General features: G+C 42.0%; 1 protein-coding gene across 1 annotated transcript; it reads left to right on the forward strand.

Moving 5' to 3' along the window:
* Positions 1-5,009: 5,009 nt before the first annotated feature.
* SLC22A3 (solute carrier family 22 member 3) lies at positions 5,010-25,603 on the forward strand. Its single transcript, XM_083605867.1, has 11 exons — positions 5,010-5,689; positions 12,149-12,252; positions 13,426-13,580; positions 15,156-15,324; positions 16,105-16,222; positions 19,918-20,015; positions 20,119-20,333; positions 21,368-21,476; positions 22,222-22,334; positions 23,075-23,195; positions 25,278-25,603. Exons 1-11 carry the CDS (start codon positions 5,276-5,278, stop codon positions 25,330-25,332), a joined length of 1,671 nt encoding a protein of 556 aa, XP_083461993.1. The 5' UTR covers positions 5,010-5,275; the 3' UTR covers positions 25,333-25,603.
* The last annotated feature ends 253 nt before the right edge of the window (positions 25,604-25,856 follow it).

The raw sequence follows: 25,856 nt of genomic DNA on the forward strand, positions 1-25,856 counted from the left end.
GGTACAAAGGGAGTGTGGTTGTCGAATGAGTATGAGACTATGATAACTGTCAGGAAATCTTCATTGCTTCTGCTCAGTTATGAACCTCTTGGCTACCTTGGAATATTGACTTCTGGACCTCCTGCTTGCTGTCATATTTTGGAGTAACAGCTTGCTAATAAATGTGCTATATTTTGTTATGCACATTTTGTTTTTTGTTTTACCTAAGTACATTGTGTACAGGTCTATTGCTTATATTTCTAATGTGATGAATTGTATTATTAGTAGTATTTGGAATTTGGATTTTTATATTTAAAAGCATGTGCTTTTATATATGGAAATTGCTTTGTGATTTCTTGAAAGTAATGCAAGTTCAATAAATCAACAAATATAATGCAGGAGGGGCACCAAGAGGAGAGCCTCAAATTAAGATCTCGGTGGCCAGGTGAACTAGTTCATGAGAAAATATAAAAATGTGCAAGTGGATAGTTACATGGCATTTTAGCATTTATCCTTATCACACACACACTCCTTCTCAGAGTCTGCATTATTTGATGTGACCTGCTACCCCACAATGTAGCCTATCTAACCAGTTTTAGCTACCCAACAGAGACTGCTTGACAAATTAAATGCAGCTTTGTGTAGATCAAATGCCAGTACTTAGTACACTTTAAATTGCTCCTCTTGCATTCTTGAGCAGGATCTGAAACATTGTTAATGAGTGCCAAATACCCATCGGGAGCAGCCAGCAGGGAGAGGAAGTATCACACACCTAGTTTCCTGGTTCTGGCATCACAGTGCCTTACAATGAACTCAATTCCAGGTTCCTTGATAGAGAAGACAGTCGAGCTACAACTGTATATCCACTTACTTAGGATTAACCCTTCTGAACTCAGTGGTTCTTATTTCTGAGTAGACGTGTAGGATTGTGCTGCCAATGTCAGTTTCCCAGGCATAAGGTCAATTCTCTCTCATATTTAATATAATATCAGGTAAATTTGCAGCAGCATACTTCTTTTCTTTTTGCATGGTTATTCAATCATATTTTCCAAAGGGGATAAGGAGGGGTGGCTTAGGGTCTTCTGTGACCTTTATTTTTAAAGTTCCTTATTTGGAAATATAGGGATAAAAAGGGTGTTGGGTTTAAGTTTTCCTACTCTTACTTCATTGTATTTTAAACAATTTTTCAATTTTGTACCTGCTGATTTTCTTCTTTGTGTGGACAGGCGGAGTCCCCAGGTCCCGAGCGGCCCCCCTGTCATGTGGAATAACGACTCAAGACAACGTGCTATGGGATTAAATTGGCCACAACTTTGTTAAATTTCAAATGTGGGTAGACCTTGGCTCAGGCATTGGGTGTTCTCCCTCCCCAGTCCCCAGCCGGGGACCTAGGGAGCATCAGGGTTATCCAGTGTGTGGGGGGGGGTGTGCCGGCTCTGGAGAACATATGTTCAAGCAGAGATAGCCGCCCCCGTTACGCCGCCGCCGCAGGGGAGAGCAATGACGACCTTTCGGCGTACGGTCAAAGCCTCCCCTCAGAAACCCCTTTAACAGGGAACCCTGGTATCGCTGCCGCAAAGAGGAAGATGGACTAAAGGATTCCGCCCAAGGCCTGATACCACCAAAGTTGTGACGTTTTGCTATGGGAAAGGCGAAACCTGCCAATGCAGGGAAATTCCTTTCCGGCCCTTTAACAGCGACCTTAACGTAGTAGCACCCGCATACCTGTGAAGAAAAGTTAACCTGCAAAACCTGTGAAGAAAAGTTAACCTGCAAAATAAGACATTAACTGAGGGTGGGTAGGGTGGGAGAAGCTCTGGAGCCAAGTGAGGATTCCCAGGTAAGATCCTCCCTCTATTGTGTGGGCAGGTAATCCCTCCCCCATCTGGCCTGATCTCCTTGGCAACGCTTCCCCCAGGTGGGATTGGACAACTGACTGGGGTAGGCGGAGACCTCCAGGTATCCCACCTGAGGGAAGGCAAAGCCAAGCCTATGCTGAATGGAGCTGCTCCAGATCCAGGGGCTGCACGCGTCCACGCAAAGGTCGCCCCCCTTTTATGCGGGGAGCGGTCATTCTGAAATATTTTAAGGTTGTTTTAGGCAGAGAATGTGAAGTGGTAGGCAAACAGTGGTTTAATTCCATGCTTGTTCTTTTCTCTGGAATTGCCATCATTTGCTTGTTTTCAAAAGAAGATCTAGACGTGATTGCCAAACCATGACATTCCGGTATTTTCTGTCTTTTTCTCCTGTGGTCCCCACCACCAAGGTCTCATTCGTAGCATTTTTAAAAAATAGCATAACATAACTGTGGTGCCAGTGTGGGCTGTCATTGCAGTGGTGTTTGGTTGTTTTAAAAACACACACATTATTTTTTTTTAGAAAGGCAAAGGAAGGTGGAAAACATTGGAATGTAACGACTTGACAACAATATTATCAGACAAAACATTCTTGGGATCTTTTATTGTGCGTTTAATTGAAGTTTTCTTTTCCCTAACATGAGTTTTACACTGAATCCCTGACTCTCTTTTATCTTTCTTTCCCATTTTAGCCTTCTGCCTACAGATGTGCCCAGGGATTCCTGTCCTTTTACAGAGCAAGTTTGTTATTACTACTATTCTGTAATAGCTGGTATTTACATCAGCTAATGGAATGGTTAAAAATAGCTTTAAATCCATGGAAATAACAACATTATGCTTTCAAAAGGTGGGAACCCTGTGGATACAGCTGATGGAAAAATGACATTTCCCATGTCTTAGGGTTAATCTACAAGTTGTTATGCTGACCCCGAGGCGTGGGATATATCTAAGTCTATCCAGTGTTGCCACCTTTTGGAAAAGAATTGAAAAGACAGAAGAAGAAGGAAGAAAATTGAAGTGATGATGTAAAAGAAGGAAAAGCAACCTTTTCAACCTTTTTCAGTCCATGGCTTCCTTGACCAACTACATTCTTTCTGCAGCACCTCTGTGGGGCTCAGGAGCCCAGTTGTGTCACCCCTTGCCTGCAGACTTGTCAGCCCCTCACCCCTTTTCAAACACCCTCTCTTGTGGAGTGTTCCCTCGGCCTCCTCTCTTCTCCCCTCTCCTTGGGAGTCCTCTGGGCATCTGCCCCTGGTCTCTGAGCTGCCCACCCCAAAGAGAGGTGCCTCCTCCCACTGCTCCACAGGGGCCTGGGAAGCCCTAGAGGCACCATTCACCTGGGGCCGGGGTAGGTAACCTAAGGCCCAGGGGCCGGATGCGGCCCATTCACCTTCTCAATCCGGCCCACAGACGGTCCAGGAATCAGCATGTTTTTACAACAGTAGACTGTGTCCTTTTATTTAAAATGCATCTCTGGGTTACTTGTGGAGCATAGGAATTTTTTAATTCCCCCCCCCCCCAAAAAAAATATAGTCCGGCCCACCACATGGTCTGAGCGACAGTGGACCGGCCCACAGCTGAAAAAGGTTGCTGACCCCTGACCTGGGAAGCTTGTAGCCAGAGCTGCTGCAACAAACAGCTGTGCAAGACTTTGGGAGGCAGAGATGTGAGAGGGCATCAGAGGAGGGAGGGAAGGAAAGAGGGACAGAGGCCAGTGTTGCCCACGGCACCCCTGACCTTCATTCCAGGCAGCCCAGGGTTCCATGGCACACTTGTTGAAAACCACTGGTCTATCTACATTGCCTGTGCATAGTGACTTTGCTATAGTTTGTTATATATTTTATAAGACAAGTAGAGCCCTGTCTCCTTCTCAAAAGAAGGCAGTATTGCAGAACTTTGCCTAAATATTCTCCACCATTTTTTGTGGTGTCTCTCCGCTACCACCACCTTTAATGTCCTGGAACCATGCTAAATTTGGGGCATTGTGGAGGGTGCAAAATGACTGCCAGGCCTCCAACCACAGTAGTGGCCACTGCCACAAGCAAAAATCGAAACCTTTTAGAGGAACCAAGCAAGTAGCTCTGCTACTTCCACTGGCAAGCCCCACCCCTCAGAAATCGTTGGGGCTTTTCTCCTCCCCTTTCCTTGGATAAATTTACTAAAACATTTCTGCCCCCCCCCCCCCGTGCACCACAGTTTTCCTGCCCACAGAAAGGGTTGGGTAATTTTGAATTGTTAATTTGTGCACTGCTCTAGTTAAATAGGAACAACTCTTAATTAAGAAGCATAAACACGAGAAAACGAAAACATGATAGAGCACACACACCCAAACCATTTTTGATTGTTGTGGCAACACTGCCAATTATCTATCATAGATAGAGGACAGTCAGTCAGCCTGACTTGAATGTTCCCTTCAAGTTTCTGTTGTTCCATGCTTGGTTGCATGGGTGCCCAGTGGGGAGGGGAACAGCCTCCTGTGCCACCAAATGAACCACAATTCCCATATTTCCAGCATTCATTTTTGAGCGATGTGGCAAAAAGTGCAGGCACCATTCTCCTCATTTTTTAAAGTGAAAAACTTGCCTGCTCTCACTTTTCAACTACTCATGTTTATTTATTCATTTGGAGTATTTACTTTGCCCCTTCAGTAAAATGCCTTGTGGATGCCCATGATCGCTCCTCATCTTCTTAGTGGTGACTCTTCTAGCTACCTTTTCGCTTCACCTCTTTTCTCTTTCATTTTTCTTCATTTCCACTGTTTCTAACTGCCAGCAGCTGATATTCTCCGTGTCTCGTTCCCCCTCACACCACTGGACCCACATTATAACCTCTTGGCAGTAACCTATGTGGTTATCTATTCCAATTATCAACTGAAATAAGTTAATTGACCACTACAATAGCAAGAACCCAAGTGTTTTGGGGAGGGAGAAGTTTAATGAATTTTAACAAAGTGGATCCTTTCCCATAATTTCTGTTTAATGTGACAAATCTGGATTAATTTTTATGGGAAATGACCACAGTTCTGCTTTATATTCTGCTGTTTGCATGTCCCTAAAGAGTTAACCATTTTGATTACATAATCTCTCCTTTGGGTAGACAGAAAAAATATATACGCCCCCTTCTTTGGGGCAGCATGTGTGCCAAGTGTATAGTGAAATCCTACAGTTCTGTGCGTAAGCATTGTGCCAAACTGACAGTACAACTCGTGTGTGTGTGTGTGTGTGTGTGTGTAACTTTGCTCTGCCCCGGCATTGCTTTTGCTACTTGATTGCATGTGTGTGTAGCTGAGGGAGACAGAGAGGAAGACAGAGAAAGAAGAGAGAGATTGCGCGTACATGATTTATAGGAAGCACCGGCAACAGCCACAAAGTTTGAGAGCTGTTGACGCTGTGTCACCTCTTGGATTCATCTGACTTGGGGGAGGGGAGGAACTGTCTACAATGCCGTCTTTTGAAGAGTTTCTAAAAGAGGCTGGGGAATTTGGAAGGTTTCAAAAGCGGGTCTTCCTCCTCCTTTGCCAGACTGGTATAACCTTTTCCTTCCTATTTGTTGGTGTTGTGTTCCTTGGCCGGGACCCAGAGCAATATTGGTGTAGGGTTCCTTATGCATCTAAATTAAGGAAGCAATGTGGATGGACATTTGAAGAGGAGTACAACGTTACCATTCGAGCGTCAAGTCTGGTGAATGATTCTTCCCAGTGCAAGATGTATGACATGGAGTGGCATAACACCTCTTCTAGCTGCACCAACCCACTGTCTCATCTTACCAGCAACAGCTTGAGCAATGTGTCACTTACAACGTGCCACCGGGATGGCTGGCTCTACAAAGAACCTCATTCAACTATTGCCAGCGAGGTAAGAGAATTCAAAATACATCCTCCAGCCATGTTTTCATTAGCAATACAGGACTATAAAATACATATAAGTAGAAGGCTGGAGTGCAAACTATGGTGGGTTGACACAGATAATTAATCTTCTCCACAACAGCAATTGGAAAGTTTCATAGGTAACCTTAAACAGCAGCGCCAGTGTTTAATGTGCTTAATATGTGAGCAAATTCCAAAACTCAGCCATTTCTACTGACTCTTCGAGATAGAAGAGTATAACGAGAGCTATGGCATTTCAGATAATGGATGGGCTAATAGAATATATGTAAATGACTCCTCTTGGAAACTGAGGCAATACAGTTGTATAGAAGGGCAGCACCAATTCAGATAGACAGTGTATATATCTCTGGCTGAATTTCTTGTCATTTATCATTCGACAATACATTAGGAAGGGAGTGTGGCTCACTGGTAGTGCACATCCTTTGCGTGCAGAAGGTCTTAGATTTAATCCCTGGCATTGCAAAAAAGGATCAGATAGTTAGTGATGGGAACTAATTCTACCCACTGCTGCCTGCCAGCAAAACTGGGCTAAACAGACGATTTGACCTGGTACAAGGCAGTTTCCTGTGATCTTAAAATTGAAAATCTAAAACTGAGTTCAGATCAATTTTATTATTTTCAGCCATAAAAAAGAGAGGGGAAAGTAACACTATGCCAGCAAGGACATTTATAAAACGAGAATAACTGAGCAAACGTCATAAAACACCAACAATCAAGTATGAAAAATGCAGCTAGCTGTGTTGGTCCATTAAGAAAAAATCCAATGCACAACAACCACTTAATATTTTAGGATGGGCTGAAAGTCATAAACAGAGCAATAGCTTTTGAGCTTCACAAAACTTTTTTTAGACAGGTTGTAGAACAACAAGAAAGAGGGTGGGGGAAGTGAGGAAGAAGGTGCTGCTGATATAGGTTACGGTGGATATCCATCTGTGATATGTGAATTTTGGATGTTGAAGGAGGCTCTTTGCAAACTAAGGAAGAGAACCTAAACCAACTTGCCCATTTAGGATTTTAACCTAAGTTAGTTTGCACCAAGAGATCTTAAGTTGCACCAGAGCATAGTGCAATAAAGAAGCAATGCCTGTTGAAAATACAAGATATTATTAAAAGGTGCTCAAATATTCATCAGCACAGACTGGAACAGATGCAAGTCCTGAAATAAAGAAAAAGTATTGCATTATTTATCTTTCGTATTCCTAACTCATCTCTTGCCTGAGGTAGTGACCTCATCGCAGATTGCAAACTACCTAAAACACAGTAAATCAAATAGAACAATAAAAACAACTGATTAAATAATTAAACAAACAGTACCAGCATTAGAACAGCATTTATTTAGGGAGTAGTCTGTAGAAAGCACAGTTACAGGAGGAGCAGATCAGGTATGCAAGTTATGTCACTAACTTTCGTGATATTAGTTTGCACCAGAATAGTAAAAGGGAACCCACTTTTAATAGTATCTTATTCATATTACACTTGTGGACTATAACTTTCCAGAACTAGTTTTGTTCTGTTTGAATTAGATCTGGTATACATTTTAAGATAGAAATAGAAATATATTACTATATTTTAGATATTGTTCATTTTCTTTCCTGGAGCTCATATCAATACATTCTTTAGATAAATACAGTAGAAATTGTTTTGCTGAAATGTTGCTGGTGGAGGCAGGAGGGTGATTAGAGAATGAGAAAAAGGACAGTGATCTTTTTGATTTAATCCTGCTTTGGTTGTCTGTGGTAACATTTTGTTAATCATTAACACTGAAATATGACAGATTTAAGGACAGGTGGATTTGGTAGCATTAGTAGCTGCTTTCAGACACTGTAATGAACACAGGAAGCTGTGTTATACTGAGCTGGGCCATCAGCCTATCAAGCTACTGTATGCCTGAGGTCTTCACACTTTCCCAATCTTGGGTCCACCTTTAGTCCCAACATGCATTTAGGGACCCATGTCTTCCTTTTGTTATTTGCATGGTGTTAATGTTGCTGTTGTGACATACCTTATGTCAGTCTGCGGACTGATGTTTGTTCAGATTTCAGCAGTAAACAGTGGGTTTTCCCAGGGAAAGTCGCAGGACAAAAAAACCCCTCTTGGACTCTTGACTTGAAATCATGGAACAAATGAAAGTATGGACGGGCCCATAGTTTCTTATTTTTCCAGTCTTCAGTTTTCAAAATTTCTGTGAATTTTTAAAAATCCTCGTGAATATTCTTCAGCATTTTAGTGCAAATTTATCCAAATCAACACAGCATTGGAAACAGTTTTGACAAATGTGCACATTTTTGCAAACAATTTCTCCTAATGTTAAGCATTTTGCATGCTATTTTCACCAATATATTTATTTTTATGCACAATTTCCACCAACATATGCATTGAATTAAGCTTCAATTGGAGAACAGCATTGCAAAATTTGGATACTTGTGCATTTTGAAGAATGGTGCATTTCAGTTCTTATGGTATTTTGGAAAGGGGAAATGGGATATATTCAGCTTTCAACGAATTGTAGTTCTCTTTCATCCCTAGTCCCAACCCACTAGTTGAAGACAAATGCTCCATGCTGACTGGAAGCAGCTCTCCAGGGTTGCAGACAAGGACCTTTCCCTGTTCTAATTGGATATTTGATTATTATACTATAAGAGATACCTGAGACTGAGGCCCCATCTGCACTATACATTTAAAGCAGTATCACACCACTTTAAACAGTCATGGCTTCCCCCAGAGAATCCTGGGAACTGTAATTAAGGGCACAGAGAGTTGTGAGGAGACCCCTTTTCCCCTCACAGAGCTACAATTCCCAGAATGCTTTAACAATCAATCCCTCTTCCTGGGGAACTGTTGCTTTACAGGGGCAACAGGGGTATTCTAAGTACACTCAGCAATTTTATCAGACTTCAGTTCCCTGGATTCTTTGGGGAAGCCATGACTGTGGTAGCATGCTCAAATACATAGTGCAGATGGAGCAAGAATCAGGGACTTTTTCTTTGCAAAGCATGCGAGGGCTGGGAATGCGACAGCAGTTGTACCTGTGGCCAGGGGCCCTCCTACCTTTTGCCAAACCAGAGGCAAATGATGCATGTGGAGGAGACATTTACTGTTGCAGCAAGTATTTCTTACTGCTTACTTTTGGGGTGGAAGATCTTGCTCCACTACTCTGCACCTCTTCCTTCAAGCAGTGTTCCTGTTAACGTAGATGGTGACCATTGGGATGCTATCACATCGACTTTTTAGAGAAATGAAAGCTCCATGGCTGTCTAGATATAACTACCAATCCATACGGTTAACGTTCTTATAACTCTTCAGTCTCTGCATGTGTTCTCCCCTATTGCAATATGTAGCACAATCCCATGCATGTTTACTTGGGTAAGTCTTGCTGTGTCTGATGGGGCTTAGCCCTCAGTAAGCAAGCACAGCCTTAATGACTAGCTTAGGAGTAGGCTTGCCCCAATCTCCTAGCACAAGGAGACAGTTCTTTTACACTTGTAGGTGAGGAATCTCATGCCTGAAGCCTAGCCTTGTCCAAAGCCTAGGCATGAAGTTTTGCCTCCTCCACCCTTGACTAAAAAAAAATGCATTCAAGAAAATTATAGTGTTGTGGCAGCAAATGATTTCCTGTGTGCATTTTGAGGTAGTACTGTTGGGTTAATGGCTAGCTATCTTGTTATATAAGCCAGCTACCCCACTAGACAGTTGGCTGGCTGGTCAGTAGATGACAGTTCTCTGAGAGCAGTAGCAGGCCTCCAGAAGAGGGCACAGAGAGCTTCTAGAGCAGCGATAGGGAACCTGTGGCCCTGCAGATGTTAGACTACAATTTTTCCATCCCTGACCATCGGCCATTCTGGCTAGTGGCTGAAGTCCAATGAAGTATGAAGGGTTCTTCATCCAGGTCCCAGGGTGTTTCTCCCCTAAAGCCAGAGTCAAACTTCTGGAAGTACTTGCCAAGCTCTGAGGTCAAATTACGCCTGGAGCTGCTTTGTTTTTGCTGTAATCTTGACACTTGGTCCTCCATGGAGGATACATTTTGGTCCGCTGCCTGCAAACACTTTCGCTCTGCCAAGTTAACATTTGCCAGATTAACATGCCCTTTGTGGGAAGATAATTGGTTTCCTAGAAGAAGAAATGCAGTTGTTTAGAACATACTGATGTCAGCAACATAATAAAGTCCTATATGAAACATTACTGTTGCTGTTGAAGCTATTTTAAGGGCCAAGTACTACATTCCCTATCGATACACAGACCTTACTTAGCTCTAAGGACAGCAGGATTTATTTATCCATTCATGTATATACCGCTTTTCATCCCAGAGGTCCTCAAACCGTTTTATTAATACAATAAAATGACAGCAAAATGACAGCAAAATAAATCAATTGTCAATCAAATACAAGAAAGCAACACCCCCTCTCAAAATATTAATTGTGTCAGTGTTTTAATATAAATAAACAATTGGCAAGGAATCTTGGTATTCCATTTAGATATTTTTATGGTTTCTCACTGGACTAGATAATATTTATTTTGCACATGTTTAGGCTATAAGCTTTTAACTTCAGAAATTAAATTAACCCATCATAAACAATTCTAGTTCCATGCTAACTGAAACCACTTCTATCCATTCTAATGAACATACTGTGAATTAGATTCTCTTCCTGTTACATATATAGGCCCATGTGTCTGTTGATTGTAACATCACCTACAATTAACCCTCCTTCATACATGCTATATAACCTACCCTACACAAAGTTAATGTGCAGATCTACCCCATGTATGGATCTTACCGTGCTAAAATGTAGCATTCAAATATGGCTAATTAAAAGCATTGGTTTCAATGGGTCTACTCTATGTATCAGATACCACCCTTAAGGGGAAAAAACACCCTAACATACCAAATAAAAAACTGAGTAATCCAGCATGGGAACTGGCCCTACTGAAAAAATGGGACTGTTTAAATGTGAGACTAAAAATAAATAAATAAAATGCTATGGAGTGCTAAAAAGGAGTTAGTTCTTGCTGGAATTGCTCAGATAATCAGTGTTGGAATTAATTACATTCATTATTTTATTATTTTAATTAGTGATCTCAGTCAAGGATATAACGGTGTGTTGAAGAGTTTAAGCTCTTCTCATGTTGACGAAGCAAAAATCATGCTCCTGAATAATTATGCATTCTCCAAAATCTGTCTATTGCTAATGCTAGTTTTATTGTATTCATGCAAGTTTTCAGAGACTGAGGTCACTAGTTCTCTACGACAACTGGTATTAATCAGGCTATCCCACTGGAATCTTGGAAGTAGATTTGGGTTAAATCCTTCCAAAAAGTTATTTCATGAAATCTTCAGGATTACAAATTAGAGCACTGAGATGGAGACTTGCTTAGCTCTTTTAAACTTTTCTTTTTCTTGGATGTGCTCAAAAAGGCGGAACCATTTCACTCACGGCACTCAGTCAGGAGATAGCTGTTGAACACTGGAAGAACAAACAGTGTTTATCTGTGATGTCTCAGAAGTACAACAGAGTTTAAGACATGTTTATCATGTAGATGATACGGTATCAACCAAAGTTAGCTCAAGGACTGACAAAGCCAGATGGTTTCTATTCAAAGTGGCATTTCCCCCCCGTATCTTGTTCCTGGCAAGAATGTCACAGCAGGCAAGACATGGGTGCTAACAATTTGTTTCTTTAGTTACATTTCGTCACCTTCTGTCTTCACTTTACCTATCATTCCCTCCATTTTGCCCCCATTTCTTATATTTTCATTGAGGCCTTCCAGGGATGATCCTCTGAAAAACAATGGCCAACCCTACCATTAGACAGGAAGATGGCAGCCTCAGGCAGCAGGTGCTTGAGGTGGGGAGCAGCAGCAAGTTGTTGAAGGGCAGAGCTCTTTGTGCTACTAGGCCTGCCGTTCACCTTCTAAGCTAGCCTGCTGACCTCAAATATGGTGGAGGATGCTGCCCCATTACCAGTATTGGCTTGTGTACATGAAATGGCGGAGGGGGGGAGGGACCATCTTGTCTTTTGCCTCAGGCAGCAAAGATGTTTTGGACCCAGCTTCATATGAGATTCTTTTATGACATCTGTAGAGGGTAGGACTTCACAGGCCCAGCCACCATCAAAATATGATCCTAAATAGTTTTATAACTTTCTTAAATTGAACATTAGTTCTATATAAACCTGGCATAGTTTATATAGAGACTGTCAATTCTAATGTTTCAGTTCCCTTTTAAAAAAAGACTGGCTGTATCTCTAGTCACAGAAGGCTTTTTGCTCCAGTGAAGGTTTCTGTGAAGGGAAAAAGGATGGAGGTAATTTTTACAGTGATTCCCTTTCTCCTGCAGCCTCCCTCGGATATTGTTTTCAAGACTGGAATCTTTTGTCAGATAAAAACTTTATCTTCTACGGAAACTTACTGTATCTTTTTCTTCTTCCCACAGTACAACCTTGTTTGTGAGGACAGATGGCTAATAGATATGACACAGTCTCTCCTCAATCTCGGTTTTTTGGTAGGAGGATTTTACCTAGGCTACGCTTCAGACAGGTAAAATTTTCTTTTTTAACCAAACTATGAACCATGTCATTCTTCAACTGCAGACAGGGCTGCTTCACACGTTACTTTACTTATGTGAGTGAGTGTTTACATTGTGTTAGTACTGTACCCAAAACGTCTTCCATGTTTTTTATCCATTCTCCATCAACTCATGTGGGGAGAAAGCATTTGAAAATTGTCAAAGGTGAAAGAAAATGTCAGTGAAATTTTCATGCATGAAATGTGGAGGGGTTGTTGCAATTATTTTGATGTGGCCAAGAGGTTTTGTGAGTGTCTCTTCTTTCCTTCTACATTCTGCAGCCTTCCCAGGTGCTCACATTTCCTGAAAAACCTTTGATGTCTTCAGTTGGCCTTTCCTGTTAGCAAGGGAAGCTGGAGAGAGGTTATCTACTATGCCCCTGACAACTGTTCGTTTTGTTAGATTGCATATTTATTTTTAAAGACATAATTGCAGAGAGCTATTGGTGTTTTTCAAGCAAAAGGGAAGAAGCACACCAGCCCTAGGCACTTGGAAGCAAGTGACTCCAGCCTCCCAAGCTTCAGTTAAAGGCAGAAAGAGACATCATGAGCAGCTTCTTCCCATGGTGATTTTTCAGATCAGGAAATATGGGAGAATGTTTAATGGAAAGAAAAACACACACACCACTGTCAACCCACTCACTGACACAGTAAGGTAAACTCAACTCCACACCCAGTGCTATTTTTCCAGAAACAAAGGTGCCAAAACTCACCATGAACACCTTCCTCGTTCTCTTAGAAAGGCAATGGTGTCCACCTGAGAGGTGTTGGAACTGAGTTCCGGCTGGAAAAAAAGCCCTGTCCACACCCACCAAAATTATAAAGTGTCCCTTGAATGAGGCAGAACAGCAGAAGTCTCTTTCGTAGAGGAACGAAATTTTAGAGAAATTGGAGCAGTGTTTTTGGCACAGCACTTTTGTATGCCATTACGTGTGAAGATTAGGAAGTTTAGGAATATGTTCAGTCTGCCTTCAGTGAGGTGACTAGTGAGGGGTGGGAGTGGGAGAGAGAGCATCCCTTCCATTCCCAGAGCTGGTTTGCCAACCAGGCATTGCCCAGGAAGAAAGGCCCAGACCTTAAAAGCTCTTTTCGCACCAGGTAACCCTATTCTCTCTGTTTTACTCTCACACTCTCTGTTCTTGACAGATACGGCAGAATCAACATTTACCTCATTTCTTCCTTTGGGGCAGGACTATGTGGCCTCATAGTGGCTTTTGCACCAAATATTGTAGTATTTTCGATATTTCGCTTTCTACAAGGTGTATTTGGAAAGGGAACCTGGATGACAAGTTTTGTCATTGGTAAGACTTGGCATATTCTTCATTCTTCCTCTTCATACATGCATGTAATATGTGGGATACTAGATAAAAAGGGGGGATTTCTTGAATGGGATTATTATACTGTAGGCATATTGCACATAAAATCGATAGATTGCATTGTGAATATTGCTAAATTACTGCATGAAAGGGAAGGTTGATTATGCGGGGATTGGTTCATTTGAAGGCATTTTTTTCTGATAGTGCTGGTGGTGGAGATTTCCTCCTGATGTTAATAAAAGTTCCAAAGGAACCATTTCTGTCAAGATCACAGCAAGGGGAGAAAGGGTTAAACTCCCCCTCTCTGCCACGCTGCAGTCCTGATAATAATCAATCCCATCCCCAGCAGCTGCTACTTGAATGTTAACAAACATGCATATGAAATGCAGCAACACATTTAACCAGGTCACATCTCATTTGACCCCAGTTCATGACCCACCAGGCAAAATTCCACACAAGATCCATGTACAGCAGCTGACCAGAGGCTCAATAGCTCTCCTGTTTTTGTTATCTGCCTCAGGGATGCAAAAACAATAAGTTTATTGAAGACAATAATGGCTTCTGAATTGCGTATAGTTTGGTCACAAGCCGATCTAATATGACCCAGATTTTAAATAAGTCCATGGTTTATAAATTTAAGAATGCATAGAGATGTACCTAATTTGAGTGGTGAGCTGGCTTTAAAAAATGCAGTCACCATTGGTTGGGTTGGGTTTTTTAGACATACATTTTTGAGCACAAAGGAAAATAATTCACCACTAATTTACCACCACACTCCATGAGCCGTTTCTGGTTTTCAAGGTGGGGAGGTGACACATAATTATACATTTAATTGGGAGAAGTGTGCATGTGGCATTTTAAAAGTTAAATCCCAAAACTAAAGGGGTGGAGATTATGGAATCATCACTCAGATTGTTGGTATGTACATCCGTCTGTTTTACAGTGAAGGTAGGCAGAAGTCAGCATCACTCAGGAGAAGAAAAATGTGTTCTTTATAGGACATTTTTATACATATGAAGCTACATAGATGCTCATTCAATAGTAATAAGACCAAAGAATACCAACATGCACTATCTCACCAATGAATGAGTTATCGGCTCAATTCAGATACAATTATTTTGGTTTAATAAACAATAACAGGATTTCTGTCAATTGTTGAACAATCTGGTTTGATTTCCTACTTTTGTAGCCAGAGATTAAACCAGTTTCCAAGTCTGGATGTAATGGGAAAGTGTGATTTAAGGCAATACATTGTGCAAAAGAATGGGGGAAATGAAAGGGGAGGAGGGAGGGATGAATGTCCAGGCTAACCACTTGTTCTTAGCCTAATAAACAATGGTTTGTTAACTGAGATAGTTATGTCTGAACCAGGCCATAGATTCATAACATCAGACATCTGTGACATTAATTTTCTTCTGCCAACTAATGTTAATACCAAAGCAAAATATCTCCATGTGTACCACAGAACAGTGACTTGCTATCATCACCCTATTAATGGTTTTAATAATGTGCAGGCTGTTTCCTTTCAATGTCTTTTATTTTGTCCATTTCTGTATTCAGTGACAGAGATAGTTGGTTCAGATCAGCGAAGGATTGTTGGAATTGTAATTCAGATCTTTTTCACCCTTGGAGTTGTGATCCTTCCTGGAATTGCTTATCTCATTCCCACATGGCGAGAGATTCAGCTAGCTACGACACTCCCCAACTTCCTCTTCCTGTTGTATTACTGGTAATTTCATGTTATTTTCTTTCTCGTATCTTTAGAATAATTATATAGTACATTATATAATTATATAGTAATTATGAGAAGTCCTCTGTCTGTCCCGCAGCTCATTAAATTGCCCACATCTACTGTATGGGAGCCATAATACTGACCTTCATTCAGAATTATAAGGATTGCTGTGATATGCCTTTGAAGAGCTTTGAATACTCTAAAGCACAATGTAAACAAAGTACTTTGTTTAAGAACACAGAAAGTTATCATCAGTAACCTCCTCCCCAAATTGTGCCTTTTTAAATATAAGCCCACGTCTATAAACAGTATACCTATTTGAACATATTTGAAAAGAGTTATGGCTGAATATAGAACCACAAGCCACAGATATAATTGACTATGCAACATTCCCTTTAGAATCTAGTTTGCATTTCACTAGTTTCCAGGGATAATATTACAAGTCATCCACATAATTTATGTGCTTCTTTGTCCAACTATGTATAAAGAACGGACAGAATCATCAGCATTATGTGGGTCACTTATACCGGGCTTCTACTGTGTGCAGTGTCAAATTGTTTGCTGACTCCATGGGATGCTTGTTTCAGCCTTCACACAAACAAACACACATTCACACAGGAGGATTAAAGAGCTTCCAGCTTGCCAGGAAAAAAATGGAAGGCAGGAGAACCGCACAGGGATGTTGATTAGCTTCTTGCCTTCTTACAGGCAATAAATCTATTTGGTTTCTGAACACAGCTTGCAGATACATCCTCACCAGCGTCTCTACTTTTGCAGGGCAGTACCTGAATCTCCACGGTGGCTACTGACACGTAAAAAAGGAGAAAAAGCCCTAAAGATCATTCAGTCCATCGCCAAAGACAATGGGAAATGTCTTCCACCACATTATACTGAGGTACTCACCATATATGTGCTAAGAATCAAATGCACCACTTTTAGCATCATCATGGTGTTAGCAAGGCATGTTCAGTTTGTGCTGTTGGGTTTTCTGTTTCTCGCCCTGTGGCCATCTAACTGTTAGCTGGAGGGTGGAGGAGATGATTTCCCCCATTTTGTACCTGTTTTTTTGGTATTAAGGGCTTGCTCTGGGGTGTGTTTCACTCCTGCTCATCTTTCAGATGTTGTGCTGAACATGTGCACATTGGCAAATTGGGCCATCAGGATATTGGAGGCAGGTCAGCGGCATAGCTGTCAACATTTCCCTTTTTTAAAGGGAAATTCCCTTATTCCGAATAGGATTCCTCGCAAGAAAAGGGAAAAGTTGACAGCTATGGTCAGCTGTCAGATGTCTTGAACACACGCACGAACATTCACACACCATTTATACAGTGAATACACAAAGAAGAAAGTCTGCACAGACTCATTCTGTTGCGTGCATATAAGATCCTGGCCTCTTGGGAGTGGAAACCTGATGGCAGGGCTTGCATGTGATCTTTCTTTCATTTGTCTTATGTACTGCACTTAGTTGCTGTAGGTGCTTTGAAAACGTTGCTGTTGCTCAATTAGTTACCGAGAGAAATACTAACTATGCAAACAGGACAGTGGGCCACCACCACATCCAAATTCCTGTTGGTCAGGATGGTTTTACTACACCAGCTGGTGCAACAGAGATGTCGGAATCAGGGCCCCTCATGGGAAGAAGAAGGAGGAGGAGGAGGAGGAGGAGGATTCAGGGGATCTGTAACTGGCCCAAACCTACACATATCCCAAAACACCCCTTTTGGGAACTCTACACTGGCTACCACCAGTGGGAGGCCTGTCAATAAATGCAGGCCCCTGCCTGCTCAGGCAGACATCAGACCTCTTCCAGAGCAGGAGTATTCTTCTCCAGGAGGATTGTTGGAAGTCTAGCAACTTAAAGGACATTTCCCTCAAAATATTTAGTAATGTTAAAAGCAGCAGATGCAGAATTCAATACTTTCCTTCCCCAAAATCAGAGGATCCTATACTATATCAATGTAAATCAACACAAAAAGGTGCTGCAGTTTTTTGTAAATTTCCTTTTTTAAACAGCCATACATGAAAGAGTTGCTTTTGCCATACATCTTCCAAATGTGTTGTCTGTCAGCCATATTGTGAAGATCATATTTTCATGTGATCAGATTACGGACAAGGGAATGTGCGGATTGCATGATGTCCATCTGTTCAGATTCTTCGGTTTGTTCAACATCTCAGTATTTTTGGAATGGTGACCTTGGTGTCCAGGCTAGTATTACTCTCTCCTCATCGTTCCCAAACATCCTAGCCTATATTTTTAAGTAGTATCCACAGCTGGGTGACCCTAATTTAGTCACAGCTGCAATTGCTTAGCCCTCAGTAATAGTCTAAGGCTTCTAAGCTGCACTTCGGAACCATTCCAGATCCTTTTGGATACACAAGTTCAGTCATTCTTGATTCTACGCCCAGAAGGAGAGCACGATGCTCCCGGAAGTGTGATAATGGGAGGGTCAAGTGCATTTCACAGGCTGTACTCTCAGTGGAGTTCCTAGTTCCAAGATTTCATAGCTCTGCTTTTCAAAGCGAAGCTCTGAGTTTGAGAAAATCTGTTGTGTTGTATTGTATCTTTTGTAGGCATGCTAATACCCTGGTGGTGATAAACCTGCTGTAATGATGACGAGCTGTGTGGCATTGAACTGTGTGGTGTTGTAGAGTTGTTTTCATTATAATTTCTTTACATTGTACAACAGAGCATGCTTCTTCCCCAACAACAACAAAGGTGGGGGGAGAGATGAGAATTGATTGAAGCCTTGGAGCTATACTTAGAGAGGGAGAGAAAAACATGGCCTTTTATAGTCCAAAGATGCATCACTCTGCTTAAAGGAATAAAGTTTGAGGTTTATGACAGAAGCACTGAGTCTTTTTTTTATTTAGTCATTTTATTTAATCTTATATCTTCACAACAGCCATGTGAGGTAGGTTAGGCTGAGAGTTGGTGAGGGGCCCAAGGCTAGAAGTGAGCAAAATCAGTGCTGATTTGAGTTTAAAAAGTGAAAATGCACGAGTATTTCTTTTCATTTAACAAGGTTGACAAAATATTTTTGTTTGTGCTCTTCTGAGAGTTGCCGCCTATTTGGAGGGGAAGAGGGAAGAGGCAGGGAGGTCAGAATGGTGCCAGTGCATCAGGGAGCCAATCTGGCACTCTTACCACTGTATTTGAAGCCTTCTGATCTCCCTTCCACCTTCATTCCAGTGTCTCTCTTCCCAAAAAACAGCAGCAGCTCAGTTGTCAGGAGGTAGATTGAGTGCCATGGCTTCACCTGCTGTGTGTGCATATATGCTGCTGTGCATATTAAGACAGTACCAGACAGTTTGGACAACTGAGTCCTCTAACTCAGTCTAAGGCAGCATCAGACATAACTAAATATTGTCTATGCTTCTTCCTGTTTATTCTGTTTCTGTTCCACCTTTAAATGACAAAGATTACTAGGCTATTTTACAATAAAAACTTGAAATCTTAGAAGTACAATTAAACACACACACACGCACGCGCACACACACACATCATAAAGCAACAAAATAAAAACAGAAATAAACTCAAATAGAAGAACTCCCCAAATAGTAAAAGAACTCCCCAAATAGTAAAAGCCTAGCAAAATCAAAAAGTTACAATATTTGCTATCATGTGAACTAGAAAAACCAGAATGTCAACCTTTAAAAATAAATCATTTTTAAAATTTGTGCTAGATTGCTTTTCTGCGTTTGCAGTATTATGCAAATAGTTTCATATTTTCTGTAAAAATATGACAGACAAAAATAACACTTAATGTTTAATATTAATGCTTTGATGAAAACTCATTTGGTTGTACATTGGATTTTGATCTGAATGCCTAACACCCTTATATTGTGTTTTTTTGGGGGGGGTTGCATATTAATGAGCTGTAGCCCCAAGTTACTCACGCCCAAGGTTCCTTGTCTTATTTGACAGCAGTATTTAAACAGGGTAATAAATATTCCTCCCTGAAAGTAAGCAAAATATTTGGTAGATATAGTCCAAGTATCTCCCCTTCTCCCCAAGGTTTTATATGATATTATTTGTTTAAATTATTTTATGAATTGTTCAGAGCATGTGGAACATCAAGCAGCAAATCTTGGCTCTCTCCACTTGCCATCAACCCGTACTTTTCATATTTTTATGTGGATGTTTCATTTCTATACCACTTCTATGTGTACAAACTCCTCTGAAGCCCTAAATGGCCTTGGTCCAGTATATCTGAAGCAGCGTCTCCACCCCCATCATTCTACCCGGACACTGAGGTCCAGTGCCAAGGGCCTTCTGGCAGTTCCCTCACTGCGAGAAGCCAAGTTACAGGGAACCAGGAAGAGGGCCTTCTCGGTAGTGGCACCCACCCTGTGGAACGCCCTCCCACCAGATGTCAAAGAGAACAACAACTACCAGACTTTTAGAAGACATCTGAAGGCAGCCCTGTTTAGGGAAGCTTTTAATGTTTGATGCATTACTGTATTTTAATATTTTGTTGGAAGCCGCCCAGAGTGGCTGGGGAAGCCCAGCCAGATGGGCGGGGTATAAATAATAAAATATTATTATATTATTATTATATTTGGATTTTGGTATCTGTTTCTTTTACTTAGATCAGTCTCTCCGACAAGGAGGTTAGCAACCCATCTCTCCTTGAACTGGTTAGAACTCCACAGATGAGAAAGTTCACTCTAATCCTGATGTATGCCTGGTGAGTCCCAGCTGTGTTGCCTCTGCGGCTTTCCCCTTTGGCCTTTGCCATGCAAGCCAGCCTGCTTTGAATCTTTGCAGCTGTTTTTTTCTTCCTTTTTAAGGTTCACAAGTGCAGTGGTTTATCAAGGGCTTGTCTTGCGCCTGGGAATCATAGAAGGAAATCTGTATTTGGAGTTCTTTGTCTCAGCACTGATGGAGTTGCCTTCAGCTTTTCTAATCTTATTGACCATTGACCGCATTGGCAGGCGCCCTCTCTTTGCAACAAGCGCCTTCGTGGCAGGTGCTGCGTGCTTAATGACCGCATTCTTGCCCAAAGGTAACCTTTTCGTTTGTATTTGCTTGTTTTAGTTGCTAACTCACCCTTCTCTTTCAAGGCAGACCACAGGTGTGCGTGCGCGCATACACACATTTAAAAATATGTGAAACACCCCCCCAACCATATCTTGGAACAGAAGCTTGCTGAAATATGATTTTGCATTTCTTCTTGGAAATAACGGCAGACTCCAGAAAAGCTTGCACACACTGCTTTGTGACCTTATATTGAGTCTTAATGAAAGGTATTGTGCTGCTGTTGCTTTTCATTTTCTTTCCTAATGAGCAAAACTAGGGTTGCCATATGCCCAGGATTTCCTGGACATGCACAGAATACAGCAGTTGACAGCAGTGCCCAGACGAAAATTGGATTAAATGTCTGGAAAAATCCAGACATGTGTCAGCCATCTCAACAGTGCCATTTTTGCCGTTTTTTTAAAATAAAAAATAGCTCAAAAACAGCATTTTTTGCGATTTTGCAAACAATTTTGCCCCACCCCCAAAGAAAAGTTCGACAACTTTTCTGTCGAGATTTTCACTTTTTGAAATATGGCAACCCTAGAAAACTAACGGGGAGTCTCTGGCATTGCTTCACATTGCTCTGCTTTAAAGCTAAGCTGGCAGCTGCATAATGAAAAGTAGTATTTTAGTGCCACCTGCTGGTAAATGTGAAATGTGAGTAACACTGCTAATTATTTTCAAATCTGGAGGTTGCATTTCTAGCTCATTTATTGTTATTGATTAAAATTAAATACCTTCCCTTAATATTGGGGCAGGTACCAATGGTGAATAAATAATATCTCTTTTAAACTTCCATTTTGTCCATTCATAATCAAATGATTCTCCACTTCTGACCTCATTTGAGTAGAATATAGCATCACTTCTTTTGCTCATTTATCCGTGAAGAAGCTTTGCTGAAGCAGGGGTTAGATGAGGACACAAATTCATTGTGAAATGGATCAGGAATAGGATCTTGATTTTTGGTTTCCATGGTTAAAGAAATCCTTTTCGTGTTTCATCTGCATGTATCCTCCACAGATATACCATGGCTAAGTACATCATGCGCCATCTTGGCAAGACTGGGGATCACCATAACTTTTGAGCTTGTCTATCTTGTGAATTCTGAATTGTATCCTACAATATTCAGGTAAATGGAATAAGCACTTTGGGGGGGGGATCCACATGGTTGTGGGCTTGGGTTGGGGGAGGAAGTAGCAGTGGAGCAGAAATGATGGTTAACCTGACAGATGACATCAAGCAGTGAAGTGGCTTGTACATGTGCATTGCTAACCTATGCATGCCTACTCAGATGTAAGCCCCACTGAGTTCATTGGGACTTAGAGTTGTCCATCAAAAAAAAAAAGTGGGAGTTCTATAAAAAAAAACACTGGTAAAATGATAGAGAAAATCATTTACAAGGCAGTCGCATGCCACAGTTTTCTCAGAGTCTAAAATTTAAAAATCCCCAGTTCACAGCCCTTCTCTCCAGTGGTTTGAATGAGGTCTCCTTAGCATTCCCGTATAAAAAGAGCCAAACGAACCCCAATATTTCTAGGACTAGGACATTCCTAAAGAAACATTTCCAAAAGCAGTATATGAATGTGGTTTAACCATAACTCTGGGGGTGAAGGAAGTTGGGATCCAACATATCTGGGGTGCAGCAGGTTGGGGAAGTGTGGTCTTAGAACAAAGTGCATTCTTGCTATTATCACCTTTGCAAGTGCCTGTTGATAGGCTCTTATACCCTGACTTAAAGGCCAAATCTGGAGTTCAGTTAAAGAAAGCAAACCAGAGTGGAATGGAGGTATCATGTGAAAAGTAGGTATAGTATAGCATCTTGGAAGCTAGTGCATAAATCCCGAGTAATATATTCTCTTTTCTTTCCCCTATAGAAACTTTGGTGTTTCATTGTGCTCAGGACTGTGTGACATAGGGGGAATTTTAGCCCCATTTCTTCTCTACCGGCTAGCAGCCTACTGGTCAGAGCTGCCTCTGATTGTTTATTGTAAGATATTGTTTTAAAAGTGACCTCTTTTCAAAGATTGTTCTTCTTTTTCTGATTCTTTCAGGAAGTAATATTGAGATTGGGATTCCACACTCACTACAGTTTTGTAGCTCCATTTTGCCATACAATTATCCCCCCGCCCTGAAGCAAAGTGTGATGCTGAGAGCCACTTCCCACAACCACTTTCTCCCAGTGAATTTTCAGATCACCCTTCTGATACCATCCACACTGACTCTACACTTCTGAAAGCATCAAACAGGCCTGCCCTTTGGAGAGTTGTCAGGGGGACAAGTACAGCAGTGCCCAGTTCCTTATGTGTAATTGTGCTGGATAGGTACCAACACTGTATTGTGGGTAATAGAAATCCTTAACAATATCATCATTAAGTTTGTTTACATACTACTTTTATTTATTTAGAGAACTTGTGCTCTACTCTTTAGCCAAAAAGTCTCCCACACAATCAATTAAAACCGCTTACATAACAATAAAAACAAGATAGTCCCTGCTTGCAGGCTTTCAGTCTAAAAGAGCTGGTGCCCCTGCATCCATTCATAAACATCCACCCATAAACATGCATATATACACATAAACCACTCACTCCCCCCTGCCAACAATTAGTTAGGGCTTCCCCCACATTTTTTTTTTGTTCCCTGCCTCTGAACTATCTTAAACTGTAGTGTTAAATATTATTTCTTACTCCATGTGACATACTGTATGTTTCCTGCTTCACATTTTGACAGGTATACTTTCCATTCTATGTGGGCTTCTGGTCACATTTTTACCGGAAACAAAGGGCCTTCCCTTACCGGAGACAGTCGAGGATGTGGAACAACTGCCAAATGCCTGCACTGCTATCTACCCGTAAATAATCTCATACACTTTCTTGGGATTTCAGATGGTTCCTTCTCCAGACCTTTCATTAGCCTCAAGCACCAAACTGTTCATTAAATGTGTCCTTGCACTTGCATGTGTGTGCTTTAAAAAATCAAATATAAAGCATTGAGGGGAGCTAGTCAGATTGAGATTGGTGGGTGGGTGGAAGCAGTTAACCTCACCCCTGCACCTCATGCTGCAGTCCGTATGAAAATCCCTATTCCAATCTGCTGTTTCACCCCAGCAGGGAAGCTGCTATTGGTGCTAATTTATTTGTTGTGTTTATACCCAACCTTCCCACCACGCATAGTAGTGTGAGTTTGAGGATTCCATTGTTAACGGAGACAGGCAGGTTTCTTGGCAAGTTACCTAGTACTAAGCAATCCTTTCTTTCTGGGGGGACGCATACCCCTAAACATTTTGTGAATCTAAGTTTGGTCTCATTGAGGGGCAGTATTTCAATATAATTAGGGAAATGAGAGTACAGTGGTACCTTGGGTTACAGATGCTTCAGGTTACAAACTCCACTAACCCAGAAATAGTACCTTGGGTTAAGAACTTTGCTTCAGGATGAGAACAGAAATCGCACGGCGGCGGCAATGGGAGGCCCCATTAGCTAAAGTGGTACCTCAGGTTAAGAACAGTTTCAGGTGAAGAACAGACCTCCAGAATGAATTACCGTATTTTTCGCCCCATAGGACGCACCGGCCCATAGGACGCACCAAGTTTTTTGGGGGGGAAATAAAGGAAAAAAATTTATTTCCCCCCCAGGCGCTTGTGGGGCCGGCTGTCCCTGGAGCTTGCGGGGCAGGCAGCGGGGAGAAGCGTTCTTCTCCCCGCCGCCCGCCTGCAGACCAGGTCCGGGGACAGCGGGAAGACGCGCTGCGCCTCCCAGCTGTCCCCGGAGCTTGCAGGGCAGGCAGCGGGGTGAAGCGCTCTTCTCCCCGCCGCCCGCCTGCAGACCAGGTCCGGGGACAGCGGGAAGACGTGCTGCGCCTCCCCACTGTCCCTGGAGCTTGCGGGGCTGGCGGCGGGGAGAAGCACGCGTCTCCCCGCCGTCAGCCTCCAAACCACATCGGGAGACAGCGGGATGGCAGCGTTCCGCCTCCCCGCTGTCCCCCGACCTTGTGGGGCTGGCGCTGCGGCTCTCCTGAAGCCTGGAGAGCGAGAGGGGTCGGTGCACACCGACCCCTCTCGCTCTCCAGGCTTCAGCGAAAGCCTACATTCGCCCCATAGGACGCACACACATTTCCCCTTCATTTTTGGAGGGGAAAAAGTGCGTCCTATAGGGCGAAAAATACGGTAAGTTCTTAACCCGAGGTACCACTGTATCACTAAACGGTTTTTTAAGAAAAAAAAAAACACTGGTCCTAAGTATGGGTTGTTAGTATAAGAAAGGAAGTTGCTTTGTGCCGGAGGGCATATAGGTAGGCCCTCTCCCTCACCTGGCCAAGTGAGAAGCACAATAGCCAGAGTGATGTGAGAGAGGGAGGGAAGCTAGAAGCAGGCAGAAGCAGAGAGTGAGAACCATGCTGTATTTTTACTGGAATCCAAGACTGTAACAATGGGAGACGCGAGACCTTCTGGGGTGTTGATGCCATGAGCCCCTCCATCGCGGGCTCAGGTTGTATCCATGTGTAAATAAACCACAGTCTCCACTGTCCCTCATTCCAAGGAAACCGAACCCAGGAACCCCCTGGAATATTTCACCACTCAGAGATTGGAGTGGCATATGCAACAATCTGTTATTCTGTCCCCGTCCTCCCCACCGCATTTTATCCTTACAAGAATGCTGACAGAGAAGTGATGCTTAGAAACAGTAACTGCCCCAATAAGCCTCAAGTCTGAGTATGGATTTGAATCTGGGTCTTCCTAGTCTGATACTATAACCTCTACAGTATACCACTCAGCTCCCATAGCTACTTCCCTTGTAGTGCTATCTTCAGCGACAGCGGTTTTCATCAAATATTCGCGTGATTTTTAAAAGCATACATTTCTGCTTAAATCAAAACTTTGTCCCACCATTAAAGCATGGCTTTTCTTTTTTTCTCTTTCCTTTTATCACCACAGTTTCAGCAGAAGGTGTGGGAAACAGAAACATCAGATTTCCAGCACATATGTTTGATCATTTGCCAAATGTTCTGAGGGCACCGCCAATCACCTGGCTTTCAGTCTGATGTCCAGTGGATGCCATTATCGTGCCAGATGGAGAAAATGGATCCTGTTTTTCCATAATAAAAATCCCTAAAAGACACTTAAAGTAAATATAATATTTTTCTATGACTTTGGGATTATGAATGTGTTTTCTGAGCCTATTGTTTCCAGGTGGGAAACTGTTATATGTGGATTTTGTAGAAGAGAAATAATTTCCATTAAATAAGTTGTTTTCTTTGAAACTTGACTCTTTGCTTATGTCTGGGCCATCTGGCCATCCTTTATCTTCCCTAACTCGTAAGAGTAATTGTTTCACACTTCTGTTGGAGAAACAGGAAATACACTGAAGGAATCTACAACATGGTGATAAATAACAAGAAAAATATACCATTCAAATACTCCAGTGGAACTGAATGAGAGCAGGGGAAACAAATTCTTATTTCAAAGATACAATAAAAAGTATGTATATTTGTTGAGATGCCTTAAGCCTGTTGT

Source organism: Podarcis filfolensis, assembly GCF_964270895.1.
Source record: "Podarcis filfolensis genome assembly, chromosome: 3".
Lineage (NCBI taxonomy): Eukaryota > Metazoa > Chordata > Lepidosauria > Squamata > Lacertidae > Podarcis > Podarcis filfolensis.

Bases quoted from the DNA above. Each gene is read 5' to 3' on its own strand.
- SLC22A3 (XM_083605867.1), top strand. From the start codon at position 5,276: ATGCCGTCTTTTGAAGAGTTTCTAAAAGAGGCTGGGGAATTTGGAAGG. The intron at 20,334-21,367 runs GTAACCTTTTCG...TATCCTCCACAG, and splicing joins GACCGCATTCTTGCCCAAAG to ATATACCATGGCTAAGTACA. The intron at 21,477-22,221 runs GTAAATGGAATA...TTTCCCCTATAG, and splicing joins TTGTATCCTACAATATTCAG to AAACTTTGGTGTTTCATTGT.